The sequence below is a fragment of the Aquila chrysaetos genome, chromosome Z (assembly GCF_900496995.4).
Source record: "Aquila chrysaetos chrysaetos chromosome Z, bAquChr1.4, whole genome shotgun sequence".
NCBI lineage: Eukaryota > Metazoa > Chordata > Aves > Accipitriformes > Accipitridae > Aquila > Aquila chrysaetos.
The window spans coordinates 75,646,545-75,668,628 of NC_044030.1; the positions used below are offsets into that span (position 1 = coordinate 75,646,545).

The 22,084-nt window shown below is 39.5% G+C and overlaps 1 protein-coding gene and 1 long non-coding RNA gene across 2 annotated transcripts in view; one reads left to right on the plus strand and one right to left on the minus strand.

Moving 5' to 3' along the window:
* Window positions 1–214: 214 nt before the first annotated feature.
* LOC115336450 lies at window positions 215–5,937 on the minus strand. The gene is made up of 3 exons (XR_003921785.2): window positions 5,487–5,937; window positions 5,161–5,296; window positions 215–2,978 (listed from the first exon to the last, which is right to left on the minus strand). It is a non-coding gene; the product is annotated as an uncharacterized LOC115336450 (long non-coding RNA).
* Window positions 5,938–6,022: 85 nt separating this feature from the next.
* The window catches only part of LOC115336449 (Golgi phosphoprotein 3), a 34,924-nt gene continuing 18,862 nt past the window's right edge, over window positions 6,023–22,084 (plus strand). The window contains exon 1 of the mRNA XM_030003354.2: window positions 6,023–6,512. Coding sequence (XP_029859214.1) covers window positions 6,297–6,512 — 216 coding nt within the window. The 5' untranslated portion in view covers window positions 6,023–6,296. The remainder of the gene's footprint in view (window positions 6,513–22,084) is intronic.

A 22,084-nucleotide genomic window follows, 5' to 3' on the forward strand; every position in this document is an offset into this window, starting at 1 on the left:
TCACAGGAAGATAGTGAGACATAGCGCTCTCCAAGATTTGACTTGCACAAGATTTTATTCTTCTATGCTAACAAAGCCAACTTTAAATGTAACCAACTAGTTAGACATGCATCCATCCTGGTTTGACTCTTGAATGAATCAGCAAGAAGCGTAACCCAGAGATACCTGCATATTTAACCTACAAAAGTTTATCAATGTTTTTTTGCTCCCTGGATAGAAGGTATTATCATCTGTGCCAAACTTAAAAACCTTCTGGTGTTCACTGTGATCACAACCTCCTGGCTGCCATCAGAAGTACAAACCATCCAGCACAAGCAGGGTATGCAACTGCCACCTGGAGCAGAACAGCCATTGCAATGCACTTGGCTGATTTCTCAGGAACAAGGTAACTTGAAAACGCAGCCTTATTTCCTTTACAACAGTCTTTATAGAGGCTCAGAGATGGCTGCTGCCAAACATTTCTAGAATTTCTTTTCCCCTGTCCCACCTGCTCACACACCTTTGTTGAGTTGATACGACCACTGGTTCCTGGAATCCTCATATTCTTCTCCCTGACTAATCTCTGGCGCTTTTTGCCTCACATTTACTGTTCTAAAATCACCACTCATTATTTGATTCTCTTTGTGTGGGTCTTCGGTCATAAAGAGAGGGTGTAAACCTACCAAGAGTAATCAACATTATTCTACACACACTTCTGAATGAACACAAGTACTCTCTAATTAGACAACAAGAATACTGTTCTAATCACTATTTAAATTGTAAATTACAACTCCATGGAAACATTTTCTTTGCACCATCTGGCTTTATATATTTTTTTAATGAGTTGATGAGTATTTATATATTTTACAAGGAACAGACAGTAAAGCATTTGTTACATTAGGAAGTGAAATAAAGACTTTTCAAAACTGAATTTATATAAAATTCACTGCACTAAACATTTTAAATTTTGCTAAAATACCACAGTTTTGGTGAAGGCTCCATGGGACTCATTTTACTCAATGAACATCTGTTAAGAAAGCTGCACATTTTTCCTAGTGATGCTGGTTGAACTGGACTCCTGTCTAGAAATGAAAGCATATCTTCATTACAACAGCACCTCAACTGATACTTTTGTCCTTATGATTTCAGTACTACAATTCTAACATTAAAATAACCAATACAGATTCTTGCTACTGAACAGTATCACTCAGATACGAGGAGGAAGATGCTATTACAATACAAAGATTTTGGGAACTAGCAATCATTTGAACTCCACAGGAGATGAGAAAAGGACAGGATCTGGAAATACTTGAAATAAAGAAAACCTTTTTGAAATGAGCAAATGTGAATAACACCTTTGCATGTCTGCCTCTGGTCTTCCTAAAATGCCTGTCACTCTTTCTCTAAAAAACCACAATTTATTGGTTTTGTATATACAAAAATTAAAAGCAGCACTAAAGTATTAAGTCAAAGCCCCTTGAAGTTAAATCTTATTACTAACTTAGTGACTGCACCTGATTTTATATGAGCTAGGTGTTAACAGCTGGCACTATGCCACTAAAAGTGGTAATTCTTTGTGGTTTTGAGAAGCCTCAAACGTCATCCTTAAATAATCCCAAGTGAGAAGCTTAAAAAGAGGCTTATTGGAAAAGATATATTGGCAAATTTTGATTTTGTAAACAGATTAATTTAAACAATGTCTAACTACTGAGCATTAAAACCTGTCAAAGCAAGGGTTTGTTGTACGGACAGAAAGAGCCATACCAGTAAGTGCTTCTTACTTAGAAAAATTTGCTGCTAGTGTTGGAACATTCATTCCTAAAACCAACAAGAAAATCCCAGCTGGTCTGCACTGGCTAGTGAAGGATTTACTTAGTAATGAGAAGAACAGTATGAGTAAAACAGCTGAAAGCAAAAGACAGAATATTATGTGACCACTGTGTACTAGACATGATTTCTACAGTCAGTTGATCATTGTCTCTAGTTCCTTCCCACTTACAGTATCACACATCAGTCTGCTCAGTTCTCTTGTCCCATATCTCTGAGCTCCTTCTCTCATCACTCTGTACCTTTCAGCATCTGGATTCTTACTGGAAGCGAAAATCCTGTTCTTGGAGAACACGCTGATAATACTGGATAGAACAAATCTGAAGATAGTTTGTTCCTTCCAGTTGCATTCTGGCATTAATGTCTACTCTAGCACTCAAGCAGCATGTTTGTAATCAGCATGGTTTCAAAGATGGTTTGGCCTTAAGAAATTTCTGTCTCCCTTTGCTCCTGGCCATTGGGTTTCTGTATTTTGTACTCCAGCTCGGTGCTCCTCCAGTAATGACATGGTGCCTATTTGTGAAGCTGCCCTGTCAATAGATCCCTGACATGATACAGGTAAACATGACTTTTTTTTGACTGCTGTTTTTAAGTCAGATCCTTACAGGGGCTCAGGCCACAGCTCCACCTGACGCTGTTTTTTAGCGGCAGCATTGGGAGTGGCAAACTTTCACTGGGAGGGAATGGAACATACAGGCAGGAATGTAAACAAGCTTGACGAGTGAAACCGCTGGATGGTGAAGCCACACCAGAGTCAGCAGCCTTCTTCTAGAAAACAGGTCCTGTATTCTTGCTGTCAACTTCAAAACATGCACATGCTATTAATCTAATCGTCCTTCAAGAGAAGAATCTGCCCAGCAGTATCTTGTTATGATGCTGTGACTGTCTCATTAGGATTTGTCCACTATGTCTTAAGTTTCAGAGCCTGGCACATCCATTAGGTTGAGACTTCTGCAACTTCTTGCTTTAACCAGCTGTATGTCATGCTTGTGATGTTCAAGTTACATCTGTTGATAGTTAATAGCATGTGACCTCCTGCTTCAGCTGTTAAATAAAGTTACTCTTTGCTTGACCTGCTGTCCCAACAGACATTTGCACTCGGTTTGTCAATCACATTTCTGCTGACATCACTGAGGTAAGCACAGCTCCCACAGTGAAGTAAATCATGGCAACTGCAAGGAGCACAACACAAAATAAGAGTCTGATCCATATCTTTGCTATTTTCCCTTTTATTTCAAATTTCCAGTGGGCTAGCAGCAGTTCAAAAAACCTAGCTACTTTTGAAGTGTACTGCATTTAGTAAAGATAACTTAGACTCATCAGCAACTGTTAATAGAAATTCTCCCAGATATGAGCTTAAGAATAAACAAGGATGCGCTACAAGGGCAATTTACTGCAAGCCAAATTAAATTATTTATAGACTACAACCTGTGCTTTTGCATTATTAGTTCTTAACAGAATGTTTCAAAGATGTAGGGCCCCAGCTCTCGGGTTGGATGCCACTGGCATTGGGATGGGGGGAGGAAGGGGAGTCTGTACTCAGTCACATGCCCACTGACAACCCAAATGACGTGAACCCCACGTTGCAGCAGCCAGTGCCAAACAGAGTGTCAGGGGTTACAGCCTTCTGAACTCCTGATAAAGCCATATATGACTCAGAAATATTTTTCAAATACAGCTTGATACTGTAAAATAAATTGCAGGTAATACGGTTGTGACACGATACATTAGGATCTCCTAGGCAGAGATCCAACAAGTCAAGCGGTCCCCGCCAACACACCAGCTCTCAGTTGTGTAGAAGGTACCAACACCAAAGAATTCATGTGCTGAAATGTGTCTTGTTTGCTATCGTTTCCATTCAAATTTTGGTTTTGTCTATCAGTGTTGCACTGGTGTAAAAGGAAAAAGTTAACTGGCTCAAAATTCAATCATATGCATTCTTAATTTGATTCACACCAAGCTTATTAGTTTAGGCTCATTAGATAAAGAATCAGAACTGAAATTAGTAATGAAAAAATATATTTGTTTGAAATGACACCATTCAATTTGTGCAAACACCTGAGTTTCTACATCAGAAAAGTGACTGTCAAATATAAGGAACTTCATAGTACGCCTCTTCCTAATAAAAAAGAAATCAATCATCAAAATTAAAATTTCTTATTAACCTACAAGTGATCCTAATTTGATCACTTCTGTAATAAAAAACAGGAAAGTGGGCAAATCAGTAATATAATTAGCTACTACTTTTAAAAAGTGATTTTCACAAAACTGAAAATAACTATGAGTCCTTTGAGGCCTTTGAGGAAAGGACCCAAACCAAAAAATATAAATTAGGAGTTGCTAATGAACATTCAATCAGTTAACCCTTAGAAGGCAATCAGGACAAAACCCAAACATAGTTCAAATGCCATACTAGTGTAGTGGGAAAGTGAAAATAATTGTAACAGCCCAACCACTGCATTCTGTTGATAAGAAAGGAGAAGATAATATTGCTTTGTTAATTAAATGTAGGAGTTAAAGAAATGTAAGTGTTGTTGAGAGATTTTTGCCAACAAAAAGAGAGAGGCAATTGAGTGTAGGTGCAAGGCAAATTCTAACAATGATATTAGTAAAGAGAAATGTAAGAACTGTTAACAGTGCTTTAAAAAATGTGTTCAATAAATAGCTTCATATTCTGGGGAAATAGGTAAATATTATCATGCAGGACAAAGATGAAATACTTTCCACTAACAGTGTACTTTTAAGAAAAATTTAAACAGCAGTAGTAAAGCTAGGTAATTTGTATCAGTCAGCCAGGATAACTTGCATGCAGGTTTTTAAAAGAGTTTTTTGGAACCTCTTTTTGATCTCCAATTATGATTCTCAATAAATCCTGGGAGTTCCAAAGAACAGGAAGAAAGCTAACAGAGTGACTATGTTAAAAGAAGGTAAAAGCGATGACCCAGGTTAATTACATGCTTGTCATCTTGATTGCAATCCTCAGCAAAATATCCAAGTGGCTCATATAGGACTAAATTAATAAATATTTGACTATAATTACTACTCAGAAAAGACATTTCCGGAAAACAGATCTTGTAATGCTGTTGTGGTATCTCTTCTTTATGCAAATGCTTCTTTGATAGAAGTAACAGTGATGTTATATCCTTAAGCTTTGGTTTGGCACTTGACCTGGAACAGCGAAACATTTTAATTAAAAAAACTAGAAAGATAAAAAAAATCAGAATGCCACACAGTAAGTGGACTGTGAATAATTAGCCGGCCTCAAAACACAACAGAGGAACAAGCAGCAAACACATCTGTGAGTGATTCAGATCCTCTGGGGATCAGTTTTGTCCGTTGGCTATTGGTTATTACCAGTGATCTTGAAGAAGCTATACCGAATTATCACCAAGTCAGAACAGCAAAGGATGCAAGAACTGTGGGTGTGGGAAACAATGGAGGCTGAAGTCGCTTACAAAGTGACTTGGAACTCTGGGTAAACAGGGTGCACCTAAAAAAGAAAAAAAAACCCTAAAAATAATTCTATATTTATACACATTATTTTATTTCTATCTTGGATCCATATTTTATGTATATCTATGTATCTCGGTATCGCCAAATGCAACATCCTAACTGTGGACTATAAAGTATAGGCCCTCCTTGCATCATAAGCACCTTTGTTCTGCAGTAAAGTACACTACCTGGAAACATACATGGGATCTAGCCTTAATAAGCAGTTTTTTGAGTTTTTGGTGTGCCACGTTTGAAAGGGCTAAAGGTCTGAAAAGACGCTCATCGACCGCAGAGCCGAGGGACTCCATCTCCTCAGTTTGAAGTCAAGACTGTCGAGAGCTCACCTGAGCTTCGTTGACGAGCACATATGCGCACAGAGGTATGTGTATACATACGGAGATCTGTTCCTGGGGGGGCTGCACTAGCAATCGGACACGGCCTCGTGGCAAAAAACGAAATCAAGCAGACCTCAGGCTGTAAATAAGGCACTTATTTTAAAGATAAAAGGCGTTCGTTTCAGAGGGTGCTGCACTCCGCCCCTGGGATAGGGCGCGCCGGGCACCGGCCGGCTCCTCAGTCGGAGCGTCGGATTAACCGCTCTCCACAGCCCCCCGGTAGCGGGCGGTAACGGCCGCCAACGGCCGCCCCGTCCCCGCCCCCTGCCCCGCGGGGAGGGCCCTCCCGCCCGCGGCCCTTTCCGGTGCCCCCCCGCTCTCCCGGCGCTGCCACATCCTCCGCTGACATCAGCCCGCGCCGCCATATTGGAGGAGAAGCCGCCTCCGCCAGCTCGGCCACGGCAGGGGGAGACGCCGGCCCCCGCCGCCCTCAACGCGGCCGAGCCCCGCTCCCCATGACTCCCGCCGGCCGGCCGCTGCCCCGGTGCGGATAGGGCGGAGGCGGGAGCGGCTCCCGTCCCTTCTCCTCCCCCCGCCTCCCGAGCTGTCGCCGAGACCCTCCGCCCGCGGCGGGCCTCTGCCCTCCTCCCGCCGCCTCCAGCCATGACTTCCCTGACCCAGCGCAGCTCCGGCCTGGTGCAGCGCCGGACCGAGGCTTCCCGCAGCGCCGCCGCCGCCGACAAGGAGCGGGGAGCGGGGGGCGGCCCGGAGGATGAAGGCCGCCGGGACGAGTCCGGCGAGGACGAGAAGGGCGACTCCAAGGAAACGCGGCTCACCCTCATGGAGGAGGTGCTGCTCCTGGGCCTCAAGGACCGTGAGGTGCGGCCGGGGCCGTGGCGGCGGGGCCGTGGCGGGCCGAGGCGAGGGGCGCTGGGCGGGGGGTGGCTGAGGAGGCGCGGTGGTGCCCGGGAACGGGGCGCCTGAGGGGACACCGGTTATTGGGGGGGCGGCTTATGGGGGCCGTGGATGGGAATGGGGAGCCTAAGTGGGGCGAGGGTGAGGGTGGGATGGGGGCAAGGGCGCTGCTGGGTGAGTGTTGCTGCGGGTTTGGGGCAGAGGGGGTAGGGGCCCATGCTGGAACAGCTTCGGTGTTTTGGAGGAGGTGGGTAAGGTGCTGGGGTTTTGGGGAGGGGGAGCCTGGCAGAGCGTTGGGATCGCCCTTTGGACGTGGAGTTCGCAGAGGGGCTCTCGTATTTGTAGCGCCTCAAGGGAGGCAGCGTAGGGGTTGGGGCAAGAGGGGGACCTGAAGGTGAGGGCCGGGGCCTCTAGTCGGCGTTGGTGGTTGACTTGGAGGCCTGGGTAGATCCGTGATATGTATACTTTTTCTCCTACAACTTACCCGTGGCTCTAATGTGGGGGACTTGTCTACTCCTATGTATTTAGTCAGACACGACTCTGCGGTACTTATGGGGTTCTCGGGTGCTTTACGATGCTTAGCAGCCCTCTCTACTAAGGCTTTCCAGACTGATGCTTGTGAAAAACGTCTTAAAATTGGGGGGGAGGTACATATGACAAAAATGGGCCTTGAGTATTGAGAAATGTGTCAAAATGAGGAAATGGCATTATTATATAATTCTGTGTTTTTACTGAATTTATAGCTTAATTGTTATAACAGTCATTGAGGAAGGTGTACTTCTACCAGTGTGTCAGATTTTTGTTTCATTTGAAAGAGGTAATCAATGTAAAAAGCATGCACACAGCAGAAATTCAGTCCTATCGAGGAAACAGTTTAATTTGATGTGGCATATGGTGAAGTGTAATATGCCTTTATTTTAGATATGAGCTATAATATGAATTTCATTAAGCAACCTGCTTTTTTTTTTTTTTTTTTTTTTTTTTTTTACTTGTAAGCCAGTTCATTGATTTGGGTGGAAGTCTCTTAAAACTGTGTGTGTTCATGAGGACAGAATAATGGGGAGGGAAGTTGGTAACTTATATGTTCTTGGACAGCATGTTGCATCTAAAATAAATTTGCTGATTGATAATGAATAGATTAAAGAGTAGTTTTCCTGGTTAACATTTGTTTTTTCATGTGTGTGGGTATATCTGTATATATACCTGCTACAATAACATAACTTATTTTTCTCTCAGACTGTGTATTTTAGGCCATATTCTTGTAATCCATTTTTTTAGATGGACCTTGCCATGGCATTCTGATAAACTCAGGTATTCACAGTGATGTGTCCTTCCACCTGTTGAATTGAAGACTTGTGCTTATATGCATTTCTCTTTCTACATGCCTGAATAGTTGTGGGAAAGTAAGTTAGGTGTGACAAGACACATACCTGGCAGGATTGCCTAGGAGGCCTTGCCATGAGGAAGGTGGGATAAACTGGGTGATCTTTCAGCTCTTTTTTTTTTTTTTTTTTTTTCCCAGGACTGTGTGCTAAATCTGCTGAATTTGTGGGCCTTAGGCTATAAAGATTTCAAGGTCAGGAGCATTCTGTCTGTCTAGAAAGAATATATAGTGCAAGTGTTCCTGGTATATGAAAAGTTAATAGTTAACGTTGGGCCTAAAAATCCAGCTTTGCACTGGTGTGCATCAAAATTATAAATCATCTCACTTTGCTAAGTGCAGCAGTGGCACACACTGCAGGTAATCTAATATTCCTTTGTATAGGAAATAGGAACTGAGTGATTATAGTGGCATGGATATCCATAACTCCCTTGGGATTTTGCAGCTGAGACATCAGACAAAAAGAGTGATAGTATTATCTCTGGGGTTGGGAGCTTATGTGCAGAAATGGTAGCATACACCGTTTGTGCACTTTGTTAGACATGAATCACTAGGGTTTGTATTTTGGTTTTGGGTCTGCTTGTACCCTGATGTACAAGCTACACTATGTAAACCGCTTTGTCACTTTTTGCTTTTAAAACTGGAAATAAAACTATAGACTCATTTTCAAAGATGAATATATTTTTTTGTTCTCTATTGTTCTAATGATAAGTAAGCAAAACTTACTTACTTTCCACATCTGGATACGCATTTTACAAAGTTTTTACTTCCAGTAGAATTGATTTCCCATGACATTTGTGTGGGACTTTCTCATGACAGCAAGCAGAGAAAAGCAGTACAGGGTCTGTAAAGCATAACTGTGAAACTACACAATGTCTAAAGGAAAGGCAAAGGCAGGTGTGTGAGCTATAAGCTCAATTGAAAGCCAGTAAATTTAAAACTGGTAACATCCTTCCTGTTTATTCCCACAGGATAAAATAATTTAATGTTGAGTTTAAAATAAATAAAAAATTTAAAAAAAAAAAAAAAGGGAGTCTGAATTGGCCAAAAAACCAGCTTCTTTCTCAGAAGTCATTTTTCTCAGAAAACCATTGATAACATAAGGTTTCAGTTTTGGGGGTAATTTTTTTTCTAAAGTTAAACACTGGTGAATATGGCTTAACACCATGTAAATCGTATACAAAATGCGTCACATGAATGGAGCTACCATTTATAATTTGTAAATGTAGGTGGCAGAGTCTTTAGTCTTAGGAGAGAGTTTTTCAGGAAGATCCAGGCAGTGATGGATTTGAGTTGAGTGTTTCTAGGAGATTGTTAGATATTTATGTGAATCCTGCTTTCAGGATAGTGTGACAATTGTTAACAACCACAGCAAAACTTTTGAGTTGTTGCCTGGGTGTCTCTGCAGTATGGGTTCAGTGATGGGAATGTCTGGCTGCCCTAAAACAAACACAGCACACCTCAATCCCGTGCTTAATGCTTGAACACAATTAACTGCATTTGCACATGCTTCCTGGACATGGCTTCCCGTCCCTGTATGCCCTAATTAAATTGTACTTGATGTATGTGTACTGGTTGCTCTTTTCCACCAATGGTTCCTCTTCTGTTTGTATCTTCTGTGTATACATAACTATTTCTGTGTTCCAAAGTCAAGATAGGTTATAACAGATATGTGCTGAAATATGTGCATGCTTGCATAACGTGACAGATGCGGTGTCCTTGGAGGAGCAGGTAGTATACTGGAATGCAATACATTACTAGAATTCTTCAGGGACCATCACAAGAACACCTACACTTATTTGGAAACCCTTCAGAAACATAGCTGGGAAAGGGAGTTGTGTTCATCCATTTAGAGTAGAGCGATAGCCTGTTGCTATAGGAATAAAAAATACTCACTGAAATAAAATACTTTGCTGTATTAGGTTAAAAATAGCATCGTGGTAGGATGGGTCAAAGCCACAGCAAAAGGGATGTTATTCTGTAGAACTACTGAAGCATCTGAGGTCATCACTCCCAAAAGAAGGGAGTGATGAACATTAAAAGTTAGCTTATTTAAAAATGACAGCTAAGAGATGAGTACAGGCCAGTTTGTTCATTACAGCTCTTCCAGACATCTTGTAACTCAGTCCCATAGAAAACTGGGAGGTTGCTAGGTGGCTGTGCTTTATAAGTGTTGCTCCATTTAAGTTCATTTAAGTTTTTTTGTGCATGCAGGGTTTCTTCTGGTTGTGTGTTTGGGGTTTTTTTTCTCCTTTTTGGAGTGTTCTCTCGGTACACATTGGGAAACTGTTCAAATACAGCAATGCACACAGCTGCTCATATCCTCTATACAATGTGCCACAACTAAACAAATTGAAGCAGCTATAGAGATGTGGCACCTACTAAGGTAAATATTTATTTTGCTCTGTAATGAATTCCTTATTTGCTGAAAGAAAACTCATGTGAAATATGCTGAAATAATTGTCAGGTACTGCGGTCTACTGCAACAGTAAATATTTTTTGTTTTATTTGCCCTTTCTTTGGTGAAGACTACAATGTCATTTGTGAGAATGAAGTAATGTTAAATCACTTTGTTAGGTACAGAAATTATCTTGGGTCTTTGCTACTCATGTTTGGCCTTCAGAAACTTAATTTATTGCTGAAGATTTAGTGTCGTAGCATAGCTTTTTGTCCAAATAGTTCATGTGAAGGTTTCCAGCTTATGACATTTTTCGTCATATTGAAATAAGTTATTGGGGAGCTAGTTTGCCTGTTTCAGATGTGCTGTTTTGTATTTATCAGATTAGTGCTAAAATGTAGTTTTCTTTATTCTTCTTAGAAATGGGAGTGTCTGGATTTGTTACTGAGTTTTAATCCTAAAGGGATTTTTCTGGAAGGTGAAATAGGAATTTGAAATCATTCAAAATGTGGGTGGCATTTTCCCTGATATTAAGAAAGATTTGGCTTTGTGAAATTCATATTTTGATGCAGAAAACTGGAGTTTTTGCCTGTGCAACAAATGATGAAGTTTTGAAAAGTCTTCGTACATTTTTAGTCTGCACCCCCCCCCCCCCCCTTTAAAAACATTTCAGCAACAGCCTGAATGTCAGCTCAAAAGCTCCCAAGTTTTGCTGGAAAATTTCTGAGACAAATGAGTGAAACTTGAAGAGGCGTCAACTGGGAATTCGCATTTCAGTTGAAGAATGATGTATGAATGTGTTGAAACCTTGACAAAGACGTGCTTTTTCTCAAATGTTCAGGGCCTAATAACAACAAAGTGTGTAATGTCTGTGGTGAAAAATTCGTTCTTTCATAGTTGCACACAGCTTTTTGGTATTTTTTTTATATTTCATGTCCATACATAAATTACAGGCTAGGAGATGATAGGAGGTGTGGGAGGAGGAGTACCTGATTCTCTGTGTTGCAAGATGCAGCGAAGTGCCTCTTTACTGTGCGGCTGAGTAAATCCTGCTTTTGTGCTCTTTGGAGCATATGCTGATTTGGAAGCAGCATTTTGGATACAAGTTGACTTTATGTGTTGAAATGGTGTTTATATTTTGTGGTTCTGCATGCAGCTAGTGTGGTTATCCCTGCCCTTATAGCATGGCTAATCTGTAATCTATATTATTTATTCATGGATAACTTTGAGTGTAGTGTAGTCCTTTCCTTCATGTCAAGCTGTCTAGTATAGGGCAAAGACAAAAACTGTCAAACCCTGTCTAGTGATGCTTCTCAGTTTTTTTGAAGTGCTCTTAAAAAAAGAAAAAAGCTGTAACTCTTCTTCCTCTCCCTATAGGAAGCTGGTTTTATTTAAAAAATTGCATGAAGTATATATAAGAAAGTATTGCTCTTAATTGCTAGAAGGGAAGTAATCATGGAACTGAAAACTAATACTTTATATTAAAGAAGAAGTGGTATTATTTCAGGTGTTCTCTGATCCTAAAGTAGTTCATATTGCAGCATTTATCTCAATTAGTTAAGCTACATGTAGCGGGCCTTCTTTGCAAGGCTAAGTTGACCAGGCTAAGTGTTGCAGGTTAAGTGACCAGGCTAAGAATGACTTTTCTTACTCACAGAGCAAATAATTACTACGGCACATACTCACTTCTGTGTTGCATTACTAGGGGAAGGGGAAGCTAGTCTGGAGTAAATGCGTGGCTTGGTTTCCTCTGCATAGACTATCATGTGCCACTTTCCTGGCACATGAAAAACTGGGTTTTTCCCAGCTTACAAACAGGTCTTTTTACTTAAATTACTTCAGTAATTTATTTTCTTTCAGAAATATTCATAAAACATTTCTGCAGAATGATTTCACATACGCTTTTCAGACATAAAAATTACAAGGTTACACATAAAATAGTGCATAACCGTTCTTTTCCTCTTAAGTGCACTCTATGTAAGCCTGGATGAGTAGGAACACAAAAGGTGTGTGGTACTGTCTTGAGTGCAAACCAGTATTATGCATGCCAAGTTTTTCCCACCTCCCCCAGTATATCCTATACTAAACTACTGCATTTCAACCCCACCCCCCATTTGTGATGGACCATTAAGATAATAAAATAGTATGCCTTGTAAGCTAGATCTTTGTAATTGGACAGGTGTTATAGCTCTTGTATTATTTGTGGATGTTACAGGATTTATTCATCACACTGGGAAATTAGTCTGTTGGCCTTTTTGCATATCTTTCTGTTGCTGATACTCTTTTAAGCTGCTTATTGCTATACACTTTCTAGTCATCTGCCTTTATAGTCTTTCTAGATAGCATCATGTGGTTGTATTATTTACAGAGTACTTAACTGCCAGGCTAGGTGTCTTTTGTACATGGGCTGTACCATGAAGTTTCTATTTATATTTAGCCAATTGTTCTTGTACAGCACAGCACATTGCATTTCCATTTTTTACTTCAGTAGACACCTGATTTTACTTTGGCACTTAGATGTTCAACAGTCATATCACGAGAAGCATTCCATATGTATTATGTTGCCATTTCAGTACATCTTCTGCATTGCACGGTGGAGAAGGCAGGTATAATGTTTATCAGCTAGGTTGAGGTAAATGCCAGATGGATGTTCGATCTATACTAATCGCTTAGGAAGTGCTAATTGCAACTACTTGCAACTACTGTGCTGGATATATAAATGGGACTTCTGCTTTAGTGGCATCTGCAATCTGTGTCTGAGACTTTCCGTTTAGAGTTAGTACGTGTTAAGTACTAAATGGAAGAACTTGCTCCTTTTAATGCAAGGACAGTGCAATGAGCGGAATTTTTTTTATCTCGTAATGAAAATGTTGACATGGCATTATCATGAGATAGACTGTTTCTTGAAAATTGTTTGCACCTGCATAAGTGAAACAAGTGAGAGACCTGTTCTGAAAAAAACAAACTGAAAGGAAACTAGGGGAATTTTAGACAATACACTTTTTTTTTTTTTTTAAACACCCAAAACATGACTCTGGAAATCTGTTCACATTAATGACCAGATGCAAATCCCTCAAAATGAAACATTGTATAGCTCCCCAATTTGAAATAACACAGTGCTTTACATAGTGTTTTAAATTGTGACTATTGTAGAGGAAAAGGTAGAAGAGAAGGATAGGTGCTGTATTTGGGGACAGATACAGTGTATTTATAAGCCTGGAGGAGGGAATTGTAGTTTTAATGTGGTCTAGTTAGTGGTCAAAGTTAGTGAAACTTGCACTTATTAGTCAGCCAATATTAGACCTGCTTTGTCTATAGTAGAAGGATGTACCAGATTTAGGTTTTTGTTACTGTTTTTAAGAGAAGTATACTAGACCTGGCTGGGATAGAGTTAATTTTCTTCATAGCAGCCAGTATGGTGCTATGTTTTCAATTTTTGACACAAAACAGTGTTGATGACACAAAACAGTGTTGATGACACAAAACAGTGTTGATGACACAAAACAGTGTTGATGACACAAAACAGTGTTGATGACACAAAACAGTGTTGATGACACAAAACAGTGTTGATGACACAAAACAGTGTTGATGACACAAAACAGTGTTGATGACACAAAACAGTGTTGATGACACAAAACAGTGTTGATGACACAAAACAGTGTTGATGACACAAAACAGTGTTGATGACACAAAACAGTGTTGATGACACACCCATGTTTTATCTGTTGCTAAACAGTGTTTGCACAGCATCAAGGCCGCCTGGGTTTCTCACTCTGCCCACCCCCCCCCAGTGGGTAGGTTGGGGTACACAGGAGTCTGGGGGGGGGATGACAGCCAGGACAGCTGACCCCAACTGAGCAGAGGGTTATCCCATGCTGTATAGTGTCATGGTTAGCAATAAAAAGGGAGGGAAGGGAAGGAGTGGGTAGGTGGTCATTGCTTGGGTACTGGCTGGGCATCTGTCTGCTTTTGGGAGGTGGTGAGTGAGGGTTTTGCATCACCTAGTTCTGTTTTGTTTGCTGAGGGGCGGGACTGGGGGAGCGGTTATGAGGGTCTTAGCTGCCAGCCAGGTTTAGTCCACCACTAGGAGACACTGAATGTGTGCAAGGTTTGTGTTGTAAGCTTCTGGTTGTTAGATCTAGGCAGGATGCGAGCTATTTTTCTGATCCTGCTATATTTGCTTACTGCTGTGGCGAGACTTGGTTTTTTTGAGTGAAATATCTGATGTGGAGAGTTTAAGCACCAGTTCTAATTAAACATTTCTTTCAAATAAATGTCAGATTTTATGCTGAGTGACAGTAGCAGGTGGTATAGAAATCAATTTGCAGGTTATGGAACAAACTAATTGCATCTTCATTTTGCACCAAGTATGGAGAATAGAGATTGGACCCTGATGGCAGGTGGCTTTGTAAGAGCCATGCAAATATTTGAAGTCATTATCTGCATGTGTATACACTTAATGATGCTGAAAGTTAGGCTTCTAAGTTTGTCTTTTCACTTCTAAATCAACAGTCAGCCTCTTTAAGTGTTGATTTGTTCAGGGGTCTTATAAGAATTCAGCAGTCTGCATGTGTTAGTTGCCTCCTCTTCAGCAAAGTTACGTTTTTCTGTTATCTTAATTTTAGTGAAGAGATGTGTCTATGTAATGTATGCCTGTGTACATGCTTGAAAAGCTGGGCAATAGCATTTGGCTTTAGTGCTTTCAGTAGTTGACAGCTGTTGCTGTTTATTTATTCTTAAATGCAGTGGCAGATTGATCAGGTACCTGACAAGTTTCTTGTCAACCATACTGTGCTTTGTAGAATGTGTATGCTTGCTTTCCTAACGTATTTCTAGTGTTTGGCTGTCTGAACACTTCAGAGATTTTCCTCACTAACTTATCTTATGTTTATAACTAGACTACAATTTATGTTCCAGTAAAATGGCTAATGATTTCAATTGCATCAAAAGAGGAAATCAAGAGGGACCGCAGTCAGACATCAAAGTCCTCACTAGTATTCCAATAATAAATACTTCTGCACGCTGGCTTGCTTTTCTTTCTTAAACATATAGTAATTTTCAAAAGTTCCGTAGGTGAGGATGTATCATTAGGCGTTTCTGCAGCCTTCTGGATTGAGAAGGTGATGGCTTACTTGAAAGGCAAGATTTGCAGCAAAGCGCTAGGTAGGTATAGGTTGGTGTAGACCCTTAATCTCTAGTGAAGACTATGAAGAGGAATCTAGTTTATTCAAATGACTTTGAGTATTTTCCCTTTGACACATGAGAAAATCCAGCATATTCCTCTAGCAGGTGCTTTACTTGAATATTTTGCACATTCAAAAGTTCTGGGCATGTTGTTTTTTCTTTTGAGCAATGACTGGTAAAAGGGATCAATGTCTCCTAAATTATGTTAGAAATTATTCAGAAATGCATTTTTATTTTTTCCAATTATGTAGACAGATAGAACTGTATTTCTTATACTGGATCTGAAATTCCTTTGTACCCATTTAAGAGCTACCTGAAAATGAATCTTTCAGTTTTGGTTATTACATATATTATACGTCTATATAATATATACTAGGTAGCCTTCTCTGAATGCATTCCAGTCAGGTGAGACTGGATCATGTCTTTAATCAAATATGTCTTAAAACAGATTGGTCAATAAAAGCAGTGGAAATCAAAATCTGGCAGACAGTAGGTATGAAGACAATTCTATAAGAAAAAGAGAGGGTTTGTCTTTATAATTTTCTAGATAATCTTAAATTTTATTGAATGTTCTTGCTGTCAAAACCAAAAATCAATTTTGCATTTCAGGATTGCTTGTTGTCTTAGAACCTAAACATGAGAAAAAAATTTTCAGTGTGTTCTCAGTTTACCATTGTTCTTGCATTCCAGAATTGTGGAGGCTTTTTTCTTCTTTCTTGTCTTTTAGTTCAACAGAGGAGGGAAGAGATTGAAACTATTATTGAAGAGTTATTTAAGCAAGACCCTAACCCTGAACATTATATTTTCAGCTGAGTGTAAATAGGTTGGGGTAAGACCACACAGTTCCTTGCCAAAGGAAATTGATTTGGGTCTTGCCAGAGAATGCTGCCACAGAAGCTGAATTTGGTTTTGTGTTTTAGTCTGTCTGGCGTTGTGCAGTACTGTAGTGTCGTGGAGCATAAGATTTTTTTAGAGGTGATAAATCAATATTATTAGACTTAATCAGACTATCAGACTTAATAAATTGATACGTGTATTGAATGTATATTAGAAAATAGCAGAGAATCTCCAAGTCAGTAAAGCATATGGATAATTTGACCATGTCAGCTTTTCTTGTTTGAGACTTACTGTCAGCTGCAGCTTTTGTGCTGTGGTTACACTCATCTTCAGGTAGATTAAATTACAGTAACATGCATTGGAAAGAAAAGAACAGATCTTTTTGATCCCCTGAAAGTGAAAATGGATCAATTCATATAATAAGATACTTGTGGTGAGAGCAGCCTAATTTTACCTTGAAAGTTCAAATAATTTTGGACATTCCAGCCTGTCTTTGATGAATATTGCAATGAAGCTCTTCCTTTTTCTCCTCTTCCATCATTGTTCTCTATTGTTTGCATTTTCCTCTAGCTTCTTATAACTATGTTTAGTTATGCTGGTAAAAAGACATTTAATTGGTTCTCACTGGAGTTTAAGGTGCTTTACATGTTTACGGTCTGTCTAAGGTTACTGAAGCTGAATCAAAGCTTTATAGAAATCTGTATAAGGACCTAGCTGAGGAGGAACAAATGCTGGCTGGCTGTACAAGAGGATCCAAGGACTCCAAATTATCACAATAAATATACAGTTAGTTCTCCTAGTATTGACCAGCTTTTCTATTTGTCATTGAGAATCAGGAAAGTTTGTGGATTTTTTTTTTTTTCATTTTGTGTTCATTTTTACAACACCTGTTTGCTTATTTTTATGTTGAGAAGCTTCTTGCAACAGTATGCTGGAAAAAAAACCCATAGATAAAGGTTTTTTAAAAAGTGTACCTTATTTCTAGTGTAAGAATTTCCTGCTCTGAAAAAGGATGTGGTTGAACTCTGAAGAAGTCAGATATCAGATTTGTTGGACAAATACTTTACAAAATATGCTCGAATTAAGCATATATAGCATCAATCTTGCGGACTTCCACCCTGTTCAAGAGATTCAGAAATTGTATTAGGCATTCCTTATAGAATGATGATGTTCCTAAATAGAATACTAACTACTAAGAGTTTTTTCATATCTAAAGAATCCATGAACTTATTACAGTATCTCAGTTACTGACATTGATCTGCCTGAGACTTCTGCTTGTAGATACAAAGAGATTTACTTACCTGCAACAATAGCAGACAATTGTTCTCTTTCTAATCAGCAATTTTACTTTCAGCTGAAAGGATAGGAACCACAGAATCATGTACAGGTGTCAGAAGCTGATGTTCACTTATTGTTCTTGGTCCTCTCCTACCACTGTCTGCTGGTATCTGCATTTAATTGTATGATGTTATGTGAATATCCAAGAGGAGGGAGTGTTTCTGTTGTAGAAGAATACTGATGATAGATGCATTTGGAATTCATAAAATGAAGCTTTTGGGCCAACAGAAAGGATTGGAATTCTATGCTAAAACATAATTTATAATAAACCAGGTACTTTTATTGTCCTTTCTATATACATACTGCTTATCTTTTGTATTTTACTTCTTTCGATTTGGAAGCAGCTTTAAGGAGATGTGTTGTAGAAGTTCTTCAGGTGATTCCAACTGCTTTCAAATATTTAAAGCAGTATTAGTAATTGTAGAGAGACTACATAAAGGAAACAGCATAAGATGGTTCTTGTCTTTTTGGGGAATATGATAGCCCTATGCTTCTCAGTCTGCTAGTAGTCTTCATTAAAATCAAAATACTTAACAACAGTGTTTGTCATCAACAATCATAGCTGTGAAGCAGATTAAATTTGTACAGGTGCTTGCAACAGATTCTGATGTTGGAGTTAGGATGCCAGAGGAAGGAAAACAGCCATCTTTGACATGAAAACTGTGGCAGATGAAAATTCCTATTAACTTTTAACCTGCTGCAGTGCACCTGGATTGTATATGCTGTTATTCCTTTCCCTTCTGCCCTCCTCAGCTGTCTTTTTGTAGCTACCAAAATTACTACTTCAGAGAGGAACTCCTTGACTAAAAAGGTGAGAGTTCTGTCGCAATTGTGATTATGTCCATTATGAAATACAACTTGCCACAGACCGTATTTCAGGATAAATTGTCTCTGCCTGTCTTTTGCAGTAGGTTTCAAATGGATGACAGATGCATGATTTTGGATTATTATGTTCTGTCTGTGCTTTGTGATGGCTAATAATAGGGTAGTAGGCACCTCTGAAAGAACTTGCTATTGCTTCAGAGAATCAGAAAGGGATTCTATTGCTGTCCTGTCAGATTTAAACAATGTAACTTCAAATTTATGATGATAAGGGTAATCATTGCTGAGGTCCAAAACGGGGAGCTGAAGGTAGTGATGAATATAGTGCATGATACCTTAAGCTTTAAGCATTTTCTGTTTTCTGAGCAGATTGTGCTCCTGAATGGCTTCAGTACAAGTAGCCCAAAAACGTATGGGGTGGGTTTTGTTTTTTTTTTTTCCCTAGCTCTTTATCCCAAAGATAAATGAATAGTTCTAGCTGTAACTATTCAGGTTGTGAAAACTACTCAGGTTTTGAGAGCAGTTTGTCCATTGAAGTGTGGGTTGTCAGTGAAGGGGATGCTCTTGTCTTTTGCTGTCTGTCCCAACCATGTTCCTTCCCTTTGCCATGCTGTCTCTGAAATTTGTTCACTTGCTCAGTGAATCAGATGAGCAGACTGACCGTTAGCTTTCAGACAGACCACTTTCTCATCTAGCTGACTACACAAATGCTACTGTGGGCTCAAGAGAGAGAACAGTGATGGGCTTCGATAGGGTGAAGAAATAGATACTTTAGCAGCAGTTCAGGCTTTGTTGGACTGCATTCTTGGGTTTAGTCCTCAAATGGCTAAAAATGAAGCATGGGGAGGACATACCTTCTCCAGTTACATGGTTTTGTGTGAGGTTAAAATGAGATGCTGTGACATTGATTCGGAAGGTCAGTAAAACTGAAATGAATCTCTCAAAGGAAAAATAATTTAAGTGGTGTGCAGAAAGTAGTGGTTCGAAAGAGATGCTTGTGCTGAGAAAGTAATTAAACACTGGGATGTCATTTTTCCTCAGTTTCTTTTCCTGCTTTTTTCCCCTGGTGTTTCTCTCTGCCACTTTAAGTACCTCTAAGAAAAGATACCTGAATTTACGTATATATGAAACATGAGCCTCTTTCTCAGTATTGGTATAACTACTCAAAGTGAGCATGCAGGTATATTCTGCCTTCATGACACATGCTGTGTACATGTTAGAAGTAAGTAGACTCTTTGCTAATTGCACTATGCAACAGGAAAATCAGTCCCACACATATAATTTATACCAGCAGGTTACTCAATTTGCTTTGCCCAATCCTACAAATGACCTAAACTGACTTTCAAAGTGGTTTTTTTTTTTTCCCCCAAGTTCCACATTTGATTTAGTTAGTCCATCTCAGGCTACAAATCTGTTGACAACTGTTTCTTCTTGTTCTCATTTTAATAGTAGAACTGAACCTTGTATGTTTTACAGGTCTCCAAACTGTATTTCTATTATGCTGGCATGTAAATTTGGTGAGTGTGACTAATTGGACCTGGAGGTAATTGCCCTCAGTAACTTCCCATGATGCCAGCAAGCACATAATATTTTCCAGTATGTTTGTCATCTGTGATTTCTGAGAACATACCATAAAAATAGTCTGCCGCATATTGGCAAGAAGAGATGGCAAGGAAGAAACCCTTGTTTGGGAAAGCTAGACACTTGTTTGTGTATAAACAAAACAATAGTTTTATGTCTCAGAGCTTTTATATTGCTACCACCAACACAGTATTTGAATGCCATCCATGCAGAAGTAATAGCAAACTCCAGCAGAGTTTAGGAAGTCTTATTTTTGTATCTTTCAGCTTCCAAGTAGAGCTGGTTGAAATTTTTCCTCTGAAATATTCTTCTAATGGAAAACAGGCTACCTGTAAATTCAGAATCTACTGTTTGCTAGAGTGAAAGCTTTCTTTAACCTAGATTGTACCTCCTAGCTGAGAAACCCTGACAGGAGGGGTTTCATGTCTTCTTGATAGACTCTCAGATGTATTGCTTCGGAGCTAGGACTTCCAAAATCCTCAGGAGCTGTAATTGTTGTTTATCTTGGCTTTTTGTTACTTTCCAAGTTGGCCAGCTCCCCTTCTCATGGGGCTACCGTGGCTGGAAAGGGTTAAAGCAACATTTTATTTCTGCTGTCTCTAAGTGAAGTTTCAGAAATTGTATTCTTAACTAAATTTTGAAGTCTTTTTTTTGTGTGTGTTTCATAAAAGAACAATCTGGAATTTCCTGAGAACAGGAATTCAGGGGTTTGGGTAGCTCTAGTGATGTTTCTCCTTCAGAAGGTTCCCCTTTATTTGTTTGGTTTATTTTGGTTTGGTTACCATAGATCTCTTGTTTTGCTTTTAACTAGAGGGTGCCAGGTGAGGGTTTAAGGAATACTATTAAGTCTGGATATAAAATGAAAAGGTTTTTAGTAAGAGAAGTATAGACTAGGCAGTGTTACATGCATTATCCCAGGGAAGCTTTGCTGTTGTGATTCTTCATAAATGTAAACTGAGTCTGAGTCAGGACCAAAACTTTGACCTAACACTGAATATGAGTCTGTGTGGACCTGAGGATGGCCCTGAGGGGGCCTGTTGTTGCTAAAATAAAGAAATACTTTATTTTCTGGTGAGCAGGCTGTTGTAATCGTCAGTTATCTTCACAGACTATTATATGGCTTTATGATGCTTTTTTAAAAGACTTAAAGCTAATTTCCATTTGCCATGTCTCTGTGGTCTGCAAAGTAATCTCTAATAGCTTCAGACTTGCTAGGTTAGATCAGGGAATGCATTGGCAGCTATGGTCTATGTTGCACTGTACAATGGTCTGTAAACAGGTGGCCTTAACCAAGTAAGTTAAACACTTTTTTTTTTTTTTTTAAATTACGACGTGTGTATCTTGAAGCCTCAGGATTGGAACTCTGCAAGCACTTATTGTCTTTTCTTTTGAATCTGAGAGATTTTAACAGATTTTTCACTCTTCCCCACTCTTTTTCTGGTCTGTGCAAGGTGTAGTGGAACTGCTGCTCTTCTATTCTCAATTAACTGAAGAATTGGAGAGAGAATGTATATTTCTGTAGAGGGAATAGATTTTTAGTAACTCTTGCGTGTAAAAGTATTCTAAGCAGAAGATTACCTGGTCTCATGTGAGTCTTTTGTACTCAATTCTATGAAGGAGGGCGGTTTTTTTTGGTTTGTTTTTTTTTTTTTTAAACTTCACTCTGTAATCCATTAAAGATTACTTCTCTGTCAATATTTTGAGGTAATGTCTATAAATGCGAAATGGCATCTGCAATTTAATTGCATTTTTTGGACTCTTACTGCTGGGTGACTTTAATTTGCACTTGGGAAACAGAAAATATTGAGGTTTGGTTGGTTGGTGTCTTTTTGTTTGGTGTTTTTTTTGTTTTGTTTTAAATAGAGCTAGTGTGACAATTGCCTGGAAGCTGAGTAGAGCAATGTAAGAGGTAATTGAATGACTGTTCCATGAAGGTTGGCTGTTTTGTGCTTAAGTGAAATGTTTTTGAAGTTTTGTGCAAGTTCTTAAAGCAGC